This window comes from Neurospora hispaniola (genome assembly GCF_033458365.1).
Source record: "Neurospora hispaniola strain FGSC 10403 chromosome Unknown B0T23scaffold_7, whole genome shotgun sequence".
Lineage (NCBI taxonomy): Eukaryota > Fungi > Ascomycota > Sordariomycetes > Sordariales > Sordariaceae > Neurospora > Neurospora hispaniola.
The window spans coordinates 475,062-495,764 of NW_026944412.1; the positions used below are offsets into that span (position 1 = coordinate 475,062).

At 51.4% G+C, this 20,703-nt stretch overlaps 7 protein-coding genes across 7 annotated transcripts; 3 read left to right on the top strand and 4 right to left on the bottom strand.

The window, feature by feature from the left end:
* The first annotated feature begins 39 nt into the window (after positions 1–39).
* On the top strand, positions 40–838 carry B0T23DRAFT_386013 (uncharacterized protein). The gene has a single exon (XM_062837578.1). It carries the CDS (start codon positions 165–167, stop codon positions 507–509), a length of 345 nt encoding a protein of 114 aa, XP_062689600.1. The 5' UTR covers positions 40–164; the 3' UTR covers positions 510–838.
* Positions 839–3,904: 3,066 nt separating this feature from the next.
* Positions 3,905–4,702, bottom strand: B0T23DRAFT_455657 (uncharacterized protein). The gene is made up of 2 exons (XM_062841247.1): positions 4,462–4,702; positions 3,905–4,363 (listed from the first exon to the last, which is right to left on the bottom strand). The coding sequence occupies exons 1-2, from the start codon at positions 4,579–4,581 to the stop codon at positions 4,154–4,156; spliced, it is 330 nt and encodes a 109-aa protein (XP_062689601.1). The 5' UTR covers positions 4,582–4,702; the 3' UTR covers positions 3,905–4,153.
* A 223-nt stretch (positions 4,703–4,925) lies between these two features.
* B0T23DRAFT_207463 (multicopper oxidase-domain-containing protein) lies at positions 4,926–8,536 on the bottom strand. The gene is made up of 9 exons (XM_062833490.1): positions 7,657–8,536; positions 7,483–7,579; positions 7,388–7,411; positions 7,292–7,332; positions 6,667–7,210; positions 6,316–6,600; positions 6,132–6,250; positions 5,622–6,067; positions 4,926–5,452 (listed from the first exon to the last, which is right to left on the bottom strand). Exons 1-9 carry the CDS (start codon positions 8,104–8,106, stop codon positions 5,239–5,241), a joined length of 2,220 nt encoding a protein of 739 aa, XP_062689602.1. The 5' UTR covers positions 8,107–8,536; the 3' UTR covers positions 4,926–5,238.
* On the bottom strand, positions 8,537–9,966 carry B0T23DRAFT_207462 (S-adenosyl-L-methionine-dependent methyltransferase). The gene is made up of 2 exons (XM_062833489.1): positions 9,755–9,966; positions 8,537–9,693 (listed from the first exon to the last, which is right to left on the bottom strand). The coding sequence occupies exons 1-2, from the start codon at positions 9,815–9,817 to the stop codon at positions 8,968–8,970; spliced, it is 789 nt and encodes a 262-aa protein (XP_062689603.1). The 5' UTR covers positions 9,818–9,966; the 3' UTR covers positions 8,537–8,967.
* A 504-nt stretch (positions 9,967–10,470) lies between these two features.
* On the top strand, positions 10,471–13,937 carry B0T23DRAFT_446207 (MFS general substrate transporter; the record flags this gene model as incomplete). Its single annotated transcript, XM_062840955.1, has 6 exons — positions 10,471–10,542; positions 10,885–11,084; positions 11,132–11,307; positions 11,352–11,495; positions 11,581–12,303; positions 12,378–13,937. 6 exons carry the CDS (start codon positions 10,471–10,473, stop codon positions 13,772–13,774), a joined length of 2,712 nt encoding a protein of 903 aa, XP_062689604.1. The 3' UTR covers positions 13,775–13,937.
* A 307-nt stretch (positions 13,938–14,244) lies between these two features.
* B0T23DRAFT_207642 (histidine-specific methyltransferase) lies at positions 14,245–15,982 on the bottom strand. Its single transcript, XM_062833491.1, has 2 exons — positions 14,611–15,982; positions 14,245–14,544 (listed from the first exon to the last, which is right to left on the bottom strand). The coding sequence occupies exons 1-2, from the start codon at positions 15,809–15,811 to the stop codon at positions 14,471–14,473; spliced, it is 1,275 nt and encodes a 424-aa protein (XP_062689605.1). The 5' UTR covers positions 15,812–15,982; the 3' UTR covers positions 14,245–14,470.
* Positions 15,983–17,646: 1,664 nt separating this feature from the next.
* Positions 17,647–19,697, top strand: B0T23DRAFT_323186 (FAD binding domain-containing protein; the record flags this gene model as incomplete). The annotated part of the gene is made up of 4 exons (XM_062835339.1): positions 17,647–17,698; positions 17,755–18,042; positions 18,097–18,296; positions 18,354–19,697. 4 exons carry the CDS (start codon positions 17,647–17,649, stop codon positions 19,695–19,697), a joined length of 1,884 nt encoding a protein of 627 aa, XP_062689606.1.
* Between the last annotated feature and the right edge of the window lie 1,006 nt (positions 19,698–20,703).

Consider the following 20,703-nt stretch of genomic DNA (forward strand, 5'->3'; position numbering starts at 1 on the left):
AAAAGTTTTTTTTTTTTTCTCTCTTTCCCTGCACTCCTTCACTGGCTGGCGAACGACCCCGCCAGGCAACCTCAAGAACGGGAACCTGGCAACGTGGCCAGGGTTTTACAAATCCCCAGCCCACGCAACCGGGTCCAAGTCACTGAGCGTTTTGACGAATTGGCATGGCCAGATTTGGGATCTTTGCCTGTCTGCATTTTGTGGTCGTTTTTGTCATTCACTCGAAGCTTTTCTTGCACCTCTCGTCGGTTCTGCTACTTGAAGTCTCTAGAGCAATCCCAGATCTATGGTCCAAACTCGGGTACTCCGTCATGGTACTAAGCACTCTGCCAACTGACCGTACGCAAAATGACAACAAGCGTTGGTGGTTGACGAGAATTTCACGACTCCCTTCTCTTTGCCCCTCCATTGATGGGCTTCAGGCCCAAACACGCTGGAGGGCCAGACATCCCTGCTTTTCCTTGACGATCCCTGCTTATCTCTTTATCAAACACCCGCGCCATTCCTGATTTGGCCGCAGAGGAGGGCGGTGAGCTGGAGCGTTATGCAAAAAGTCGAGTGCTGGCCCGAATTCACAGTCGCCCAGTCGCCCCTGCATTGACAGCGTTTTCGTTTTCCTCCATCATCACCGTCGGAGACTCGTCCTCGGCAGAGGGGGCCAGTCCCTCGCAACTCGAGTCCTAGACTCCCAGCACCCGAGCAAACTAACGTGTGTGGCAAGTTGATGGGCTTGTTTGAATGCGCAATCCATTGCCATGGCCGCCTTGGTGGGGCAGCGGTTGAGCATTAGGTAGGATGGCACTGAATGGGAAAAACAAGCAATGACAAGTGTCTTCCCTGTCTTTTTTTTTTTTTTTTTTTCAATGCGATTCCATACGGGTACCACTCGGATGGAGTTCACCAAGTCTCTTGATATCTGAGCGGAAGCCAAATAACCCCTTGCAACAAACAAACCCCCTTCTGTCCGTACAGTTTTTGTGTGTGTACCTCGGACCAGGACAGTTGCTCTGTAGGCGTGGCTGACTGTACAAAGCAATCTCGGGGATAAGCCTCACAAGAGGTTGGGGAATCACAAGCAACACATCAATCAAGGCGACATGAAACAGTGAGCGTGGGATGGTGGGTGAGATTGAGCATTTCTCGATAGGATAGGCTATACACTACACCAGATCCGGCTGCGACACATGCTGTTCTTCTGCCGTGTCCTTCCCCCACACTAATCACCTGTGAGGGTACCATTTGGTACCCATTACCAGATTTATTCTGAGTTGAGCAAGGACCTATCAGTAACCGTTTATCATGTCTCCAGTCCTTCTCTTATTCTTTCTTTGCCACCCAGAGCTCGTTGCCTTGTCGACGACCATGATCCAGCTTATAACTAGTGTACCTGTTGAGATTTGTAAATCCGCTCGAGCCATCTTGGTGGAAGATATCTTTGCCTCCCTCATGTCTAATCACACATAGCTTATGTCGTATAGTCATTGACAAAACGTTGCCACCGAGGCCAGGTCTCTGGTGCCTATTGAGACGGATTCTGACAAAGAAAGGCCAAAGGGGAAAACTTGGACGAACACTCGCTGTCAAGTTCCTTGTTAGGAGACGGGCCTCGTCCGTTTATCAGGTAGTGTACCTACTCTACTTTCTGGTACCTCCTGCCTATCAAAGCTCAGCTCGCATCCCACATGTTCTACGGTACCCGCTTCCTGCTGTCTGTGTACCAGCCCAGCTGCGCGTTGCGACTGCGATAGGTACATACCGACCTACACTTTCTGAGGTCCATTTGTCCTCCAACCCCAATTTCCCATTACAGCACACCTGCTTCCCTTTGCTGGATTCTGGCTGTGCAACCTGGCGCCTCTCACCGCATCTCTTCGTCGTCCTACTTTGCCTGCTTTCCAAACATGGTTCCCTTTATTAACATCGTGAATATTTACATGGTCATGCTCATAGTGAACACGTACAATACGGTATCCCTCTCTCTTACACTACACCTTGGGTCTGGCCCCTCCGTTCCCGTCTGCCAAAAATCCGGGGCATGTCGGGATCCCCGCCACGGCAAAGGATGCCTGCTAGCTTAGACAAACAATGCTGCATCAACTTTCCTATGGGTCCCTGTTAAGGCACTACGGCAGCTGTGGGGAAGGGGGGAGGGGGTCGGAAGATTTCTTTTGCTGCTGCGTGTTGCATCTCTACACCACTGCGGGCATGCTGACCTCAGACAAGGCCTGGTTCGCTTCTCACTGCTCGGTGCTCACAGCGGTTCTCGTCGCCCTACGGTCCTGAGGGTCACTTTGCACATATCATGTTATCCCTGGCAAACTGAAGGCTTGTGACTGTGAGTTGTGGCAGGCAACTTGCGCTTCGGGCGGCCAGGCCTTTTGTTTGTGCGCGTGTGTGTGCGGGACAAGTGCCAAGACCTTGAAAAAAAGATGCATTGGCCCAAATGGACGAGATGGGATCCGACCTCGAGAATGTCTTGGCAAAGCCTTGTTGAAACTTTGGCCCCAACGGGCCTTTGTCTCGACCCCCCAAAAGCAAACGTTAATTTTCTTTCGGAACTTTCTCTTCCAGTCTTCCTTCGTTACCCGTCTGAAGCCGCCCGTCCGGCATCTGAAAGTTTCGCCACTACGCCCGCAGCGCGCGGGATGCGGGTACCATCCCCGCTCCGGCCGACAACGACGCCCTCCGGCTTTTACCAGGCATTTGCCCGACGAGCATCCAGTCTGGCCGATCATGTCGGTGGCTGCGCCGGGCCCGCGAGTTGCGGTCCCGTGAACCGTCAAGAGGACTTCTCATCCGAAGAGCCATGGCAAAGTTTGTCTGTTCACCTCTTTTTGTTTCTGTTGCCTTGATACGCATCTCGACTGAGGTGTCTCAGTCTACCGTCTAATCTCGGGGCAAGGGGTTTAGTCTAGGTTCCCAGGAATCAGGCATAAACCGTAAAGTATACTGCCCGGAAATGTGCATTATATGCCCACCAAAATAAGTGGGAGAGACGTGTTGCCGCCCCGGAGCACCATGAAGTCGATTCTTCGAATGTCCTACCTTTTCCTGCCTATCCTTTTATGGCCCTGGAGGGTGGAGATATCGAAAATCACCGTCTTGCATATGTAGTGTACAATTTCTGGTGGGCTCCAATGGTGCAGTATGCTTGTAGATTATGTCTGCTTTCTAGGGAACCTACCGGTAGGAACCTAAAACCCTTCATCAGTTTGCCCCGAGATTATACGGAACCCGACCGAGTCTGCATAGCAAATATGAAAGGTTATCAAAGCTAGTAAACTCATAACGTAATCAGCCATCAAGGTCCTCAAATGACAGCAGCAACAAAGTGTCTACCTACCAGCGGCCTCTACCTCGAGTGCCTGAAGAGTTACTAGGCCCACCATCACTTTGTTTATCTCTTCTGTCAGTCTACCCAAGTTGCTCACCCTCTTCGCCCTCCGAAGCTCGTGTACCTCGGTTTGTGCTCGTTTCATCCATCACGACCCGGACAACTGCTTGGTACGCTACGATGCTGGCGTCTGCCACCAGCGTCCTACATAGACCCATATGGTGCCGCGACCTACGGGTCGGTATATCTGACAATTGTTCCCATTTTCTTGCTGCCATGCACAGGAGGCAATGCCTTAGACATCTTCAATTGAGAACTGGATCAAGGATGGTCTATTGCGGCGACCATCACGGACGCAGTGCGTGGGCTAGGTAGACACTTGCGATCATTCACGAGTTACCATAAGAAAAGAAAGGAAACAAATTCGATTTATATACTTTCTCTGTAGAACGGTTTGTCCATGGCATCCTCAGGAACGTCTGCCTTCCGGGGTTCCAAGGTTGTCGCATTCCTACCCAGTAACAATATGGGGATGGCCACAAACACATATAAAACATAAAAACATGTCGTCTCAGGGCTGTGGTGTAACTTGTACATCTTCAATCATTATTCAACCCCTTTCCAAAAGGGTACCTAGGTATCATACTCAACCTCTTCATATCGTACACCCCATCCCTCCCTCTTCCTTCTATCATTACAGCCCATATTCGCACCATCAATCATCTCATATCGTCATTAAACCTTCTTGACTTTCCTTCCAGGACTTCCTCGAACCAAAGCCAAAAGACATTCATGCATCCAAAGACTCAAGCCCCCTTTTTACTCCTGATGGCTCTTACTAGCCGCCCCTTCCTTCTTCATCCACTCGCAGCCCGTCAACTTGCCCGCCGTCTCCTCGACCGATCCGTACCCCGACGTGGCCGGGTCGCGGCCCTCGGACGCCGCTCGTAGAGAGGCCTTGGCGTGCGCCTTGTCTTGCTCGCCTGACGAGGTCCAGGCGTGGGAGCCGGTGATGTTGCCGATTGCGGCCTGTTACACAGAGATGGGTTGTTAGTATCCCCAAGGCAGGAAGTAAGGGAGGGTAGGGTAGGGGAAGAAAAAAGGAAAAGGGAAAGGGAAAGACGAACCTCAGCTGCGCCCTTGATGTACTCGGCGTGTCCGGCGATCATGCTAGGCTGGGACTCGTTGGGGTTGTTGCTGGAAGAAGAAGAAGGGTTGGTGTTGGAAGAAGGGTTGGAAGAAGACATCTTGGGCGGTGGGTTTCGCTTTTGTTGTTGACTGGATGTATCTTGGAGTATTGTTTTGGCAGCCTTGACTGTTTACTTTGACGAACTTTGGAAGAGGAGGATTGTGTATAATTGGGAAGAGGATGGTGTTTTGTAGCTGTAAAAGGGTCTAATGATGACGTCGATCCGCTGACGTCATGGGTACCTCTACGGCATCGATCCCGTCTTCTGCAACTACACTACAACTGCAGGACCCCTGAGGCTCTCTGCTGTTAGCTATATAACGGCATTATTGCGCTTAATTAGGAGCGTGCACATTTAAATTGTTGCCATGTCAAATTGGTAATATGATCCATATCGAATTTGAGATCATGAGCTTTGCTTGTGTTTGGATGTTTAATCGGCGCACAAAAGGGGTGAATCAGCATGGGACGTAACAACTTTTCATCGACGAGTTATCACCATCTAGATCTAGAGTCCGTCCTTCGCTATCCCGAACTCGGGTCTCTCTCAATCTCCTGCCATTCAGAGGTCTCGAGAGGAGGTAGCCCGGGTGGGTAGAAGTAGAGTGGTAGACAGGCGCTCCCGACAAACAACAGCGACCCAACTAGGTATTGTTGAAATACACAACAACACTTTCCTCCCGGGAATTTCCCCAACGATCACAAGAGCTCAGAATCACACACCCGAATCATCTTGGAAATGCTTCGGCTCGTGCCAGTCCCACAGGTTCTTCGGCTCCCCATACCACTCCCTCCACTTCCTACACTTCTCCTCAATAACCGGCTTATCTTTCTCCATGATGGCCGGAATCAAGTCCTTGTTCTCGATGATTTGCATAGCCAAACCCGACGAGGCATGGAAGGCGATGTGGCAGTGGAGGATCCAGGCTCTGTTTTGTTATGTTGTCAGCCAGCCAGCCATCCTGACATTGCAAGGTTCAAGTTCTGGAGAGAGAGAGAGAAAGGAAAGATTAAGCGATGTAGCGAGGAACTAAATGCAAAAAGAGAAAGAAGAAAAGTAGTAGGACCAAGAAAGAAAGAAAAGAGGGGAAAACTTACCCAGGATTATCCGCCTTGAAAGCAATCACCACATAGCCACTCGCCGGCAACAGCACCACATCCCTCCTAGTCGGATTCTCGCAATCCAGCCTCTCATTGTCGCAATTCAACTTGTCGGGGGTAAACCACCTCTTGCCCTCCCCAATGTGACCAATGTCCGGATCATCATACCAGTTCTTGCTACTCTGTCTTAGCACCGCAAAGTCGTGGCCGTGTAGGTGAATCGGGTGTGCAGCAGGGAAGAAGATCCGGGCTCCCTCGGTGGGAACTTTATCGGGAGCGGTGATCACCATCCAGATCCATTTGTCGTCGTCGGGGTTGGAGATGGGGAGGGTGACGATGTCTAGGTGTGGTTTGGTAATAAGGGAATCGAGGGACGAGAGGGAGAGGAGCGTGGGGTCGGAGAAGTTGATGCGGAAGGGGGCAATGTGCATGTCCCAGCGGGCCTGGTGGTGGGATCAACGTTAGTGAGGAGAGAGGGATGGAAGGGAAATGTAATAATGTACGTACATAAGGTTGGTCATCGGGGATATAAGGTGTGCTGGTGTTGGGACCGCCGGACATGGTCAGGCCGACGTTGAAAATGTAGCTCTCGTTGGCTGGGAGTTTTTTGGGGTCGACGTTGGGGTCTTGCACCTTCAGTCAGCTCTCTTTTCACTATCATAGATTCTGATGACACCTTGCATGGACTCACCAATATTCACCGGATTGCCAACGGTCCATGGTATCTTCGGCACCAGCTTATCCAGCGGCTCATCTGCACAGTTGGTCTCATACAGAGGCGGTTCCGACATGGGATCAGGTGCCGACGCCATGGTCTGGTAAGTCGTGTTGTACCTGAAGATACCCATCTGCTCGTCAGGACCGTAGGGGAACTTGCTGCACTTTCTTGCCGGAATTACCCGCATCCAGTAGTTGCCGTATCTCTCGGCTTCATACGGGTTTTCTAGGCCGTGGACGAGGACGTGGTATCTTTGACCTGTGTTTTGCGTCAAGTCAGTATGTTGAACCTATACCTATGAAAGGAAGGGAGGGGATAACTCACCAATCCCAATCTTCAGATTTGTCGTATTATACGGCACAATCGGCACAAAATCCATCTCAATAACCTCCATGGTATGGTTGTCAATCGAGAACACAAACGTCGTATCAACGGCCGTGTTGATCAAAATCAGCAAATGCTTCTTCCCCTCGTCCAAATAAAGCGTGTACTTCTCCTTTTGCTTCCCACCAGAACCAAACTGTCCCACCCCGTTGATCAGGATATTCGTCATCGACGGCGCCACGCCCGATTTAAGCATGAGCGGCCAGTCTTCGAACACACTCCGGTGGTTCCAGTCTGTGAGCAGCAAGGGACGAAACGCCTCGTCCGCCTCAAAGTTTGCTGTTGAGGGGCCGTAGATGGTAATGGGACCCAAGAGCCCGTCGCCGTATTGTAAGGAGTAGTGGCTGTGGTACCAGGCGGAACCATATTGCATGGCACGGAACCGGTAGGTGAAGGTGTCGCCAGGGGCGATGGGGCATTCGGTTATTCCGTTGACGCCGTCCATGTGGAAGGACTCAAATTGGCGGAAGCCGTGCCAATGAACCTGACGGGATGTGTTAGTGGAATGAAGGGCATGAGTGTGGGAAGGGATGATGGGAATTGTAAATGTCTTGGAGAATCTTACGGATGTGCCGTTCCAGCGGAGATTGTTCTTTACAGTTACCTCTATAGCTCTGTCAGTGAAAATTTCTGCGTGATGAATTGTAATGTGAATACGCACCAATCCAGTCACCCCAGCAAGCCTCTGTCAAAAACAACCGTTAGGATCAACACTCTAACCGTCTTCGGAGGACATTCGAGAGGAGTACCACTTACCAAGCCAAGGTCCCGGATAAGTGCGGTTGAACACCTTGCCATGTTCCATCGTTGTACCATCTGGGGCAATGGGTTGCTCTGAGACTTCCAGGTAGAACTAAAGAGTTTACCTAATGTCAGTCACAATGTACATCGCCAAAACAATTGAGTGTGGAGAATGGATAATTTACCAACCTTTCTAACCTTCCCCTTTGGGATTTCCCACTCATTCTCATAATCAGTCATAACATCAATCCGCTTATCATTATGCTTATGCTTCAACCAGCATGTCCTGTTCTCGGGGCTATAGCAAGGCTCCCAGTCCTGCATTTCGGGATAATGACAGTTGAGCCCTCCGCCGGGACCTCCTTCTTGGGGACTTTTGGGTGTTCCGACAACGGGGTGGTCATTCACCATGTAGGAATGTTCCTTGCCGCCGGTATAGAGGGGTACTACATCCTCGGCGGCATGGTTAGAGATCGGGGGAATAGGGTGGTGGGGGGAAGGTGGGTGATGGTGAACGTTTTCCAAGGGGATGGGGAATTGGGGACGCTGTGATGAGAGATCGTTGCCGTCCTCGGGGGAAGAAAAGGTGAGGAAACTAAAGACCTGCACGACGCTGGTCCACACTGAGGTGAGCCTCATGGTGGGCGTCGATGAGGTTTGGAGATGTATCAGTCAAGGCACAATACGACGGGGAGGAGGAATGTTCAGTTTGGCTTAAGGGAAAAGGTGCATACGAAGCGAACAATCATGTCCATACTGAAGAGCTCAACCTTGAAGCTTTTTATAAGCTTTCAACCTTTCGTTAAGCAATGTCTCATCCATACATAACATGGCGGTCTCGCCCGTGGGCTTGTAAAGCCTCAAACGTTAGCATGGTGCTTGTGGGGTATGAGGAGGCAGAAGGGTCACAGTGTGATCTGCGATATAAGGTAAACTAAGCTACTCGCTCAGCTTCCCCGCCGTATGTAGCTAACCGTCGGTGTGCCTCAGAAGTAATGGGCCAGCGTGGGGTGGTGTGAGTTTCGCAGCTCTCATGGCAAGCCATGATCCTCGCGGTTTCAATCGTCAACCAATGAAGCTTGAAAACACAACACAAGTTCTCGTATACTCTGCACTAACAATGAATTATCTTGTGTCTTGGAACCTTGTGCCAGAGTGTCTTGGGCTCTAGCATGAGCCGACCCAGTCATTGACTTACTAAGGAAGCAGCCACAGCTCTATTGAGCGGCAGCTCGATGATGAAGCGGGCTGAACCACCTCATGCTGTCTGCGGTGTGATATTGATCCCATTGTAAACGAACCTAGGGGTTGTGGCTGGCTGGCGAGTCTCTCACCTCCTTCACAGATTTCTGCAGTGTGATGTCCCATTGTGGATAATCTGGGAGTTGTGGCTGGCTAGCAGGTCTCTTTCCCCCTTCACAGGTTTCTGCAATAATCAACTACAGATTTTTTCAGAGACCACAGGTGTCAACGACAAATGAATGTATAAGAAAACTTGATTCAAGCTTGGATGCCCACGCACTCAGTAATCTCCAGAGCATCTTCATGGCCACTCGGCTCCCAGCTCTTGATAGACCTGCTCTTGTATTGCAGATTCGGATTTCCCTTTTCTTCGGCATTCTTGTCAAGCTCCTGCTTCTCGGCCACACTGGCTCCGACCCACTCGGCATATGGCGGGTTTCCCGGTAGAATCATGTTGTCGGCAACCAAGACGGTGCCTGGGCCGACAAGGCCGAGTCTCTCACATCGCTTGAGATCACTGGTATAGCTTGGCTTGTGATGGTCAAAGAAGGCCATGGCAAGCTGAGACTTTAGCACGCCTGAATCGTAGAGGCGTTGAATGCCCTTGGCGCCGGTGCCGACAGTGATTCTGACGACATCCCTGAGGCCAGCCAAGTCGACAAGGCTTGCGGCAACAGCAGCAAAAAGGGGGCTCTTTTCGACACTATGGTATTGCTTTCCGCCAGCCTTTCTCAGTGCATCGCCAAACAAGATGGCGGAGTAGCCGACATAGCCACCCAGCTCGAGGATGGTGGCTGGTTTGTAATGGGCAATGAGTTTCGTGACCACAGCACCTTTTGCCTCGCCAATGTTGATCAAGCCGGTCACAGAGCGGGCAAAGTCGTCGATGGCCTCCAGAACCTTTTGTGGGCTCCCGCGCAGCTGGTCAATGTCCGGACGGCTGTAGACATACTCAAGTAGGGTAACTTCGCGGCCATCACTATGCTGTAATGCTCATGTTAGCAACTGGTCACGGGGAAAGACTGAACAAATCATGGCTACTGACGAACTTGCCGTCCACCTCCCAGCTCTTGTAGATCTTTGAGCGATCGAGTTCTGAAGTCTCCATGATAAGATGGCTTCTTGTTCTGTGTAACCGATGAGACTTTTGCTTTTGTTCCGTACTTGGTTAGGTGAAAGTGTCTTAACACTTGGATGGGGAGATGGAGCGGATTTGTAGAGATAGATGTCAGAGTAGGACACACGATAGTCCGAATAGGTGCATGACACAGAGCGCGGACTTTTAACCAATCTCGTCCCGCGACTTCTGCGGTACACTTGTACGTTCCTTGGAGCAGCACTGATGTGCTGTACGCAACACGGAGTCCTTCATGTGATAGTCAGCGCGGAGGAGTGCAGCCACATTCCTAAACGAAGCAAACGACTGGGCGAAGATACCATCTCGGTAGCTCTCCGTCCAGCCCCGGGATGCTGACCCTAGATACGAAGTAGGGCGGGCAGTGTTCCTGCCGAGCGTCTTGATGGCCATCTTCCTGAGGTTGAGCCCGAATGCGTGGCATCGAGATACGGCCTTTCGCTGTCTTCCATAGCACGAGGGAAGATGTCAGATTTTCTCTGTCATTGGTTGTGACGGCTGTACATGGATATTAGCACGCACTTGACAGGACAGCAGTCGTGACATGACGGGAACGGACAGTCGATAATCGTCGGTAGGAGGTAGATGAAAGGCATCTGGCATGTTGAGTGGTCGGGAGGAAACAGATGAAGCCGAAGAATGGACTTGGCGGTTGGAAGTGGAAGTTGAGGCCGAGAAAGGAAAGCGGGGACGAAATGGTACCTAGGTACCTAGATACGTACCCACCGTAACCCCACTTATTTGGTCTCGCCAAATCTCATTGGCCAATCTCCACTTACAGGCGGTGATCGCTGAAAAGGAAGCCAACAATTGCTTGGTCAACCAACGTCACCATTTTCCTCCTTCGGTTTCCTTTTGAATGTGTTCAGCCTGAAACCCTTCGTTTCCGCAATCTGGGTGTCCTTCCGAGACCTGCTGCCCATAAACCTTCCAGATTATTGGTATCATGCTACGGTACACAAGTATCGGTCTTGGGCAATTCCAAGCCACAGTGGTGAAAACCCCCACTCCATTTGCTTCTGTTGAATGGATATTCCCAGTTTCGAAGGATTGCTTCTTCAAGCTGTGTGTTGGCCACCAAATTCGACCATACGAGTGTGAAGAGGGAGGGTTCAGACTGTGTACCTAACAGGCCAAAGGCCGGGCACGGTGAGGACCAAGGAGTGGAGGTGCCGATGATGGCCCCCTTGCTTTCTTATGAAATTCTGACATCGATGGAACTCATCGCCTCCTCCAACCGGTCCTGTCCAATGGCCTGTCAAGTTCAACACAGCCGGGTCTGTTCAGCTATGAGACGCTCTTCCCATCGTATTGGCTGGCAGGCTGGCTGGCAAAAAGCGTGGAAATAGCATTCGCAGTCACTTTCAGGAAACAAAGGCTGCCAAATAGAATAGGAGCGATGGAAAACATCGTTTTGTCAAAGAACATCGTTTTATCAAAGCTGATAGTTGCTAGGTGGACAGGTGGGGAGAAAGCCTCCGCAGCCATTGTCTCTGCAAGAAATTAGGTATGGATGACGATCAGCTCTTCGATGAGCCGACCAGCACCGAAGAACTGGAGGGAGTGGCGGGAGATTACGATCAAATGTCTCAGCCAGAAATTGGGAGACACAAGAGGACATGGAAACCCATTATCCACGGGGTTAAAGCGTGTCAGACAAACGGGTAGGAAGAATAGAGAGATCTCAACCCCCGAGATTTGGAGTTCCGGACAGTCTGTCTTTGGATGGGTTATAGCTCAAGCCAGCAAGATGAACGTATCTGACTTCGACGAACAGCGGCATGAAGCTGATACGCTCGACACGATTGAGCCCATCGACGAGTACACCTCGCTCCTCCACCCTCCCCCATCACCACTACTGAGACCGGAATATTCCTCATCCTCATCCTCCTCTTCCTCCTCCTCACTATCGACCAGCACAGTAGAAGCCATCTCGAGCATCGTCAAACCCTACAACTTTCCCCCCCGTCAAGATGAAGAAAGCCAGGCCACCATCCTCACCGGCGACGACTCCCTCTATCGCCGCGACCTGTCCCCATCTTCCGACTTAACACTTACCCATACCGATGGAAACCACAATAACCACCATCCTCACCACCTCTCAGGCGGGCAATGGAGGAATAACCTGGTCCTCCTCCTGGCCGTCTTCCTCGTCAACTCCGACAGCGCCATCCTCCTGGCCATGTTCCGCCAGATCGCCAGTGATTTTGACAAGTTGACTTCAGCGAGCTGGATTATTTCCTCGTACGTCATCGGTGTCATTGTCACTCAGCCGCTGTTTGGAAAGTTGAGCGACATTTACGGGAGGAAGCCCATGCTTCTCATCGCGTACGTGTTTTACATCCTCGGTGGTATTTTGGCCGGGGCTGGGTTTGCCTTTTGGGGTGTTTTGCTGGGGAGGGGATTGTGTGGTGTGGGCAATGCTGGGATTACAGTGTTGATTTCTACCTTGATTGTTGGTATGTTCACTGACGCCGTCACCGAACCTAGAAAGTTCGTAGAGGTAGCTAGGTACCTAACTGACACCAAACAGACCTCGTTCCAATCCGCGAAGTCGCCGTCTGGCGCGGTTATGTCTACGCCATCAACCAAGTCGGCCGGGCCATTGGCCCCTCCCTAGGCGGCATCATCTCCGACACCTTCAACTGGCGCTGGTCTCTACTCTGCCAAGTACCCCTCAACACTTTTGGCCTCGTCTTCGTCTGGTGGACCATGTCCTTTCCCTCTCCCCCCTCCTCCTCAACCTCAAGCGCGAAATCCAAACTCAAAAGAATCGACTTCCCCGGCTCCCTCACCCTCGGTCTCTCCAACGTCTCCTTGCTCCTCCTCCTCGACCGAATCCAACATCTGCCTTCGCAAGAAGATGATAATAATCTCTCTCTAATCACCTTCCTTCAAGACCCTTACACAGTAACCACCCTTTTTCTCTGGCTCTTATTCCTCACCTCCTTCTTACTCGTTGAATCTCTCCACGCGGAGGAACCCATCCTCCCTCTACGCCTCTTGTTTTTGACCAGAAACGTCCTATCGTCCTACGCCATCCAGTTCCTGCAAACAGTGGCGCAGATGGCGCTGTTCACTTCCGTACCACTGTATTTCCGGCTGGTAAACGGGGACTCGTCAATCAAAGTCTCAATGCGACTGCTGTTTATCACGGTCGGGACGGTGTTGGGTGGGCTGGGCAGTGGGCTGGTGATCAAACGGACGGGGCTGTACAAGTGGGTGATTGTGGTGGCTGTGGTGCTGTCGGATTTGAGTTTTACTGCCATTTGGCTGAGGTGGAGAGGAGGGGAAGGGGGCACAACAACAAACTGGTGGGAAACGGGATACGGGTTCCCGGTGGGTGTTGGGTTTGGGGTAAGTTTGTCGGCGGCGTTTATTGGGTTGACTGCTGCTTTGGAAGGGGATAAGAAGAAGAAGAAGCCTGGTGAGGGGGGTGGGAGTCAGATCGCCGTGGCTACTTCGGGATTTTATCTCAGTTTGAACTTGGGAAGTCTGTTTGGGGTGAGCGGAGCGAGCTTGATCATCAGTTCGGTAGTGGAAAAGACACTCAGAAAAGAGTTGGATGGGCGGCCCGACAGAAGGCACATCATCAAGGAGGTCATGTCGAATATAGACAAGATTGGAGAGTTGCCGGATTGGTTGAAGGAAGTGGTGAAAGGGGCATATACGAGGAGCTTTGTGTATGTGTGGTTGTATGCGCTCGTGGCTGGGTGTTTGGCGCTCGGGGCTAGCTTTATCATGAAGGAGGGCCAGTTGAAGGATACCTCTAGTCAGTTGAGTGGTCCGTCTTCTGTCAAAAAGAAGAGAGTCAGTCGTCCTAGGACGGGAAGGCAGGAAGAGCGAGAGCAAAGGATTGGATACAACACCTTTGGAAGCGGTGAAAACAGGGGCACCGAGGAACAGCCACATGTTGTTCAATCGGGCTGAAGGCGTGTAGGTAAACGGATATCTATAATTGGGCTGGTACGATACGACGAAGGAAGGAAGACGAAGGTCGAATTTTTACAGGATCTAATACGCGTAATAATTAGAAGAGTCCGGTAGAGAATAATAGTTGCTAGACTATGTACAAATGAAGAACTTAGGCAAGCCTAGAGGTAGTTCGGATCTTCGAACACCAACAGACATGAAGCGATTCGCAATCTAGAAAGAAGATTAAAAGACATACAAAACTCAGCGGCCCATGAGCAGGGTCGAACCCGTTCACTCAAGCTGCGGCCTACGAAAATTGCACCACCGTTACCACGCAATGAGCAATCTTTATCTGGCTTCGCCACATACCGCTTGACCACGAGGGAATTTGGAGTTATCGGTGGCTACGGAAGCGGGACCTTATAGGGTCATAATGGAAGGAAGACCCAGGCCTGGTAGGCGAGTAATTGCACAGGTTGCGTTCGTTTGAACGATATGTGTGGTTTCACATTTGAACGAAATGTCTAGAAATAAAAGATAGAAATTTAGACAACAACTCCGTAGCTCCTATGTATCACCAATGCCTTATCCTTGTACCCAGAAACTAGTTCTACGCCTTCGTTGTTATGTGATGTATACATCTACCATATCATCTAACACTCATCCCAATCATGGAAAGCCGTGATGCCCGATGTCTAGACCTTAGTCTGGCTAACACTCTTCATCATTCTTCATGTCAATCCCACTGTCAAGTCTCTTCTTCCCCGGCTGCAGCCAGTAAATGCCTGTTCGAATTATTATTAGCAATCAACATCAATCAACAACACGTAGAATTCACAGCAGAAACTCACCATAATCATCCCCCTCGGAATGCCAACTCCTCCTCAACCCCAGTCCCGGCCCCTCACAAATTCCCCGTACATCCCTCGCCGTCCACTTTCCGCTTCCCAACACAAACACCTTCTCCCCTTCCTCCAGCACCACTTTCTTCTCCCCCTTCTTAACCACCGCCTCCATTCTTTTCAGGGGAACCAAATAATTCTCATACCGCTGCCTTCCTGCATCCCACCTGCCTTCAAACCTCCAGTTCTTTTCATCAAACATCTCCGACTCGCAAAGATGCAGCTGTAATTGCTCTCCAGCAGCCTCCAGTGCATGCAACACCCACCTCCTATTCTCTCCCCCAGGGGCATTATACGCCCTCTCCACTTTCTCTTCATCCAAACACCCATCTACACCCAACAGGAACCCCGCCAAGTTTTGCATCATCCCGTTGTTTTGGCTACTAGTGAACTTGGCCAACAGGTCCGAAGCTTCCTCCCTCTCGAGATTGGCAATGCTGTTCCCCAACCAGACCATCGTCTTCCTGTACGGCGCCAGATCGGGCTGGCTTAGCCAGCAGGCACCATCCTCGTAGGTACCCAAAAGCGAGCGGAGTTCGATGTGTTGGAGGTTTGCAGTACGTTTGCGGAGTTGTGCGAGGGAAGACTCGAGCAGGGAGCGGTCGACGTCGAGAGCGTAGTAGACTACTTTCCCATTTCCCGCTCTTGAACTTGAACTTGAAGAAGAGTCCAGACAACTATCTAGCGCCGTAAGCAGCAAAGCGGTCTTGGAGAGATTGCCTGCGCCCAGCTCGACGAGAATGTCGGTGGTCGAAGAAGCGATGGTGGAAGCGATGTCGGAAATTTGTTTTTGTAGTAGAGTGTTCTCGACCCGGTAGGGATAATAAGAAGGCGTGGCGAGGATGGAGTCGTAAAGGGATTGACCCTTTTCGTCCCAGAGCAGGAGGGAGGGGAGAAATTTGCGGCTGGGGGGTTGCAGGAGGGAGGAGAGGGTTTGGGTGTCGAGGGTGTCAAGGAGGGAGGTGGAGGAGGAGCGGATGTCGATCATGTCGGGAGAGGGGGTGGAGCGGTGGTGGTGGTAGAGCATGGATGGAAGGGCTCCGGAACGAGAGGGTGGTGTCCCTGGGCTGAAGGTGGTGACATCTCTGTCTTCGGTATTGTGGTGAAAAGAGTGTGATTCAACACCGGGAGAAGGTAGGACTTGGGCCATGGTAGGTTGTACTGGGTTGATGTGGTGAGACAACGGATATGAAATGGCTATTTGAGTCGTTGAACGTGATAAGGGTGTAACGAGTAGTGCTCAGGTTTGTCGTGTTGAAGTCGACTTGACCTAGAAATTGGCGTTGATGTGTCTTTCTTGATGGAGGAGACGTATGTTATAAACCACCTTCAACCCAGAATACATGGTCGACCATGGCAGCCTTTTGTTCAACATCTTGGACTTGTGAGCTAGCTGATGGCCATTTTGTCATTTTTGATGACTGGAAATTCCCGACTGCCTATCCGTTAATAGCAGAAAGCTATTGCATTGTCATGGACAGCACAAGGACTTATGCGAGTGAAAGGCGTCATGGAGATAGTACTTCCTAGGTACCGGAAGGCACAAGGTCCGATCAGCCTCAGCCCAGTTATGCTCTCTTGTAGCCATACGTGGGAGTATTTTTCCCTCAGTCGACTTCCCAAGTCCGTATGTACAGTAAGACCTTTAGCCACGGCCCATGATGGCACATTAGCGGGAAGATTCGTAATGTGCTTGCTGCAATGACTTCTGACCAGGAACAAATAGTCCATCCCAAGAAGTGATGTAATCGACATTCAGTGCCGATTGTTTGGTTCCTGGCCCAGGGGTAATGCAGACAGAGATCGCGTATGTATCGTTGACCCCCCATGCCTATGCTGTCCATGATGGAAAGCAGTTGATCGGATATTCAGACTTTGGATGTTGGTGATGGATGAGTAGGTACACAGTACACTGTACCGATGGGAGAAATAGGAGACATGTGGTGTGCAGAAGAAAGCTCCTATGAGCAGGGATAATCAGTAGAGGTAGGTACCTTGGTTTCTTGTAGGCCATCAGGTTCTTTTGAGGTACATCCGAATCAGCAGGTTCAACAATCAATGAATCCGAGGCAGCAAATCGGAACCGGACATGTCCGTTCAATATGCCGCTGCCCGGCGAGGGGGACGGCAGTCTTCAGCTTGAAGAGTCAGCGCCATCACGATGTGAATCCTAGATCGAGGTAACAGGTTGTTTGCTGCGTGTGCTGGTGAGTTCGTTGAAGAAGCGGGAGGCGAGGGAATGCAGTGAGATGAGACAAGATGATGGAGGTTGCTACCCATTTGGGGAAGCTGCCATGATAGTTGCTGTGGACAGGGTCCTTCTGTGCAACTACAAAAATGAGGGGTTACCTGCACTTCAACTGTGTGGCTTGTTTGTCCTTTCTTGTACAACATTGGGCACCTAAGAGAAGCAGGTTAGTCCCGCCCATGTCCTGTAAACCCATGCACCTCTCCCGTCACAGCATGGACATTCCACTCCAATATCGGATTCCTTTGACTCTCCCGCATCAACGCAGTGACAAAGAGTTTCCGATTGGAGTAGCGCAAAGGTACTTATCAAAGACACTCCCAAAAGATCGATGACGATGACGATCACCGGGGTCAAAACAGATATCTGGAACTTGGCTCGGAATCCAAGACTTCCAGACACGAGGAACTGCACATGGCTGAGATGGATGCTTCCGCATTTTTCCCAACCGTATAGAGGTAAATAGATCTGGGAATATGATCCGTCTAGACTTGTCCCAGCCAGCCATCAAGGTGCCAGCCGACTCGAAGCGGCTGACGGAGCCGGAATTGTACACCGCGTTTATGTCGTGGTCTCTGCAGATGCTCGGAGTAAACAGACGTGCTTGGGGCTGAAGAGCATGAGAGGAACTGCTCTACTTCACTATGTACTCTCATCAAGTATCGGCCGGCTTTTGAGTTGTATTTCTGAGATCCTCACACCATTCCTTGCATTCAACCACCAGAGGCTTTTTCGAGATGATGGAAGTCAAAACAGTGGATATACTCATTATCGGTGCTGGACCAGCTGGTAAGCAAGTCCAAAGTCCAAGAAGGCCGGAACATAGGCTGACACTCTGCTCACAGGGCTGGCCTTAGCCAACTGGTTCCGAAACTCCAGCATCAATGTCCTGCTGGTTGACAAGAAACCCGGGCCTACACGGCGAGGGAAAGCTGAAGGGCTGAAGTCAACGACAAACGAGATCTTTGACTCGTACGGTATCGGGCCTCAAATTGCAACAGAATCATGGAGACTAGAAGAAATAGCCATCTGGGGCCAAAAGAAGGATGGCAAAAGCGGGATCGAGAGGGAGCAGCTGATACAGGATAAGGTGGAGGAGTTGGGCAAGGTGCGGGAGACCATGTTGCAGCAATGTGAGTACTGACTTTATGATTTTCCCACCACTTGCTGATTGTTGAGCCGTATAGCGAGAGTCGAATACCACATGCAGCAAAACCTGCTAAGCCACAGGAACATTACGATCCAGTACAACACCCAGCCTGTCGACGTCAATGTCGATGAGTCCTTGCTGCATGAGGATGAAGTTTATCCCGTTGAAGTGCTCTTGGTCAAGACCCAGGTGCACCCAGAAGCGTCCTCGAATATTCTCGAGAACTCAACACCATATGTGAGAACTCCAATGTCACCAGCACTGTCAGCTGGTAATGCTAACAGGCGTTAACAGACCGCAGATGGTGCTGCCAAAGAGGTGGAAGAACGAATCCGAGCCAGATACATTGTAGGCTGTGACGGAGCTCACAGTTGGCTTCGAAAGCAACTTCAAGTCCAACTCGAAGGCGACCTAACAGACTCTGTTTTCGGCGTCGTCGACCTAATCCCCAAATCCAACTTCCCCGACCTTCGCCGTGTCTGCTACCTCCGCGCCTCCACGGGTACCATCCTCCTCGTCCCGCGGAGCAACAAGGAAGTCCGGCTGTACATCCCCGTCGAGAGCGGCAGTTCACTTTCAGACCCCAAAGAGCTCACTTTCGACCGCATCATCGATGCCGCACGCAAAATCATGTCCCCTTACACTCTGGAAGTCGGCGCAGTCTCGTGGTGGTCGGCCTACCGCGTTGGCCAGCGCGTCGGCAGTCATTTTTCAAGACACAATGAAAGGGCGTTCCTGGTAGGAGACGCGGTGCATACGCACTCGCCCAAGGCCGGACAGGGGATGAACACGAGTATCCAGGATGCGTATAATTTGGGGTGGAAGCTGAGGTTGGTTCTGCAGCCTCACCACAAACTCGACTCGGACGCGTCGAGGAGGCTGTTAGCGACGTACGAATCCGAGCGCAGACCCGTAGCCCAAGACCTCATCTCCTTTGACCGTGGTTACCTCAAGCTCTTCGCTGCTCCCTCATCCCAATTCGACACCGAGTTCTTGCAGGCAATCAAATTCACCACCGGCCTGTCCATCCGCTACCCGCCCTCATGCGCGGTGCAGCTCCCAAAGGTTGTGCAAACAGCTGAAAAGCTGGGTCCAAGTCTTCTCAAAGCTGATCTAGTGCCCGGAAAGCGCTTGCCGGATTTTCAAGCGGTTTACCAAGCGGATGGGATCACGACTTGGATTCATAAACGGCTACAGGCCACGGGTTGCTTTCGGGTGATTGTCTTTGCTGGAGACCTTGCTGCTCACCAACACTTGTCGACGAATGTGCAGAAGCTGGGGGAGTACCTCGCAGACCCAGAGAATGGATTAGGACAATTGACAGCAGGCGGAGAGGCGGCGCCGGTGGAGGTGCTCATGGTGCATAGTGCTAATCGTGAAAAGGTTGAACTGCTCGAATTGCCAGAAGTCTTTAGACCTTGGAGCGATAATGACGGATATGATTACTGGCGGGTGTTGGCGGACGCTGAGAGTGTGCATGAAGGACATGGGAGGGTGTATGAGCGGCTGGAGACTGATCCGGAGAAGGGGAGGACGTTGGTGGTGAGGCCGGATGGGTATATTGGTGCGGTGCTTGATGTGGATGACTTTGAAGGGGTTGGGAAGTACTTCAACGAGCTGGGTATGCTGTCAAAATAAGTAGAGACATGGCCAGCCTTAGTTTGATGTTGGTGATCCAAGGCGGGCACAACCAAGTCGAGTCAGTTGGAAGGTGTTGAGATGATCAGGGTTAGGGTTGAAGCAGATGACATGCCACAAGCACAGTCCACCGCCAACCATCTGCTGCTGCTGCTGCTTGCCCTGCTGCTGGTTGCGTGTTGGACCTGCCGAACGCGAGGAAGCATGTGCATTAGCATATGAGAGATAACGGCCAATTTTGGAGTCTTGACACTGCCGCCCGCGGGCACATGAATGTCAGCAACGCGGCTGGTGAAGGACCGGGCAGTTTTGACACGGATGGAATTGAAAGGCAAAAGTGTCAACTTCCATCCCGAATGCTCACTCTTTTTCTGACCTCAACATCATGATCTTTCCTCAAACAAGATCAACCTGTTACCACCGACTTGCGCGACACAACAATCGGCATCACGACGCAACCTGCCTGTGGAATGCGCTTTGAGATCACCAGATTGAAAATAGATTGCCAAATTCAGCGGCTCGCGACGACCCCTCTTCGTCATCTTCAAGTTTTCCAACCGTCCTACCTCTAGGCTTACACCACCGCAATAACCCCAGCGCCAACTGAATTGATTGGGTCGTCAACTGGGGACTGCGACCTGACGGGACTGCGACGGGGCCGGGTCCGCTTCATTGTCCGCTTATCGCTGGGCGCTACGTTAACGATAAGAAGCCAGTGGCGACGTCATCGACCCTCTCTTCCCATTTCGCATCGATCATCAGTTCTTGGTTTCCAGTCCAACGAGACAGAAGAACCACACGGCAACACGGGTTGTTCGTTGTGTTGTTGGTCCAGGCTGGTCGTACTCGCACTATTTGACAGGAACCCGTGTCATTGCGGAAACCTTGATTCAGATCCTTTCTCTACTCGGACCCTGAACCTGTCACTCATCTCCGCTGTCATCCTTTCCTGCTGCCACCTAGTGCGCGCCTACTCTGCCGACGCCTCTTGACTACACTAATACTT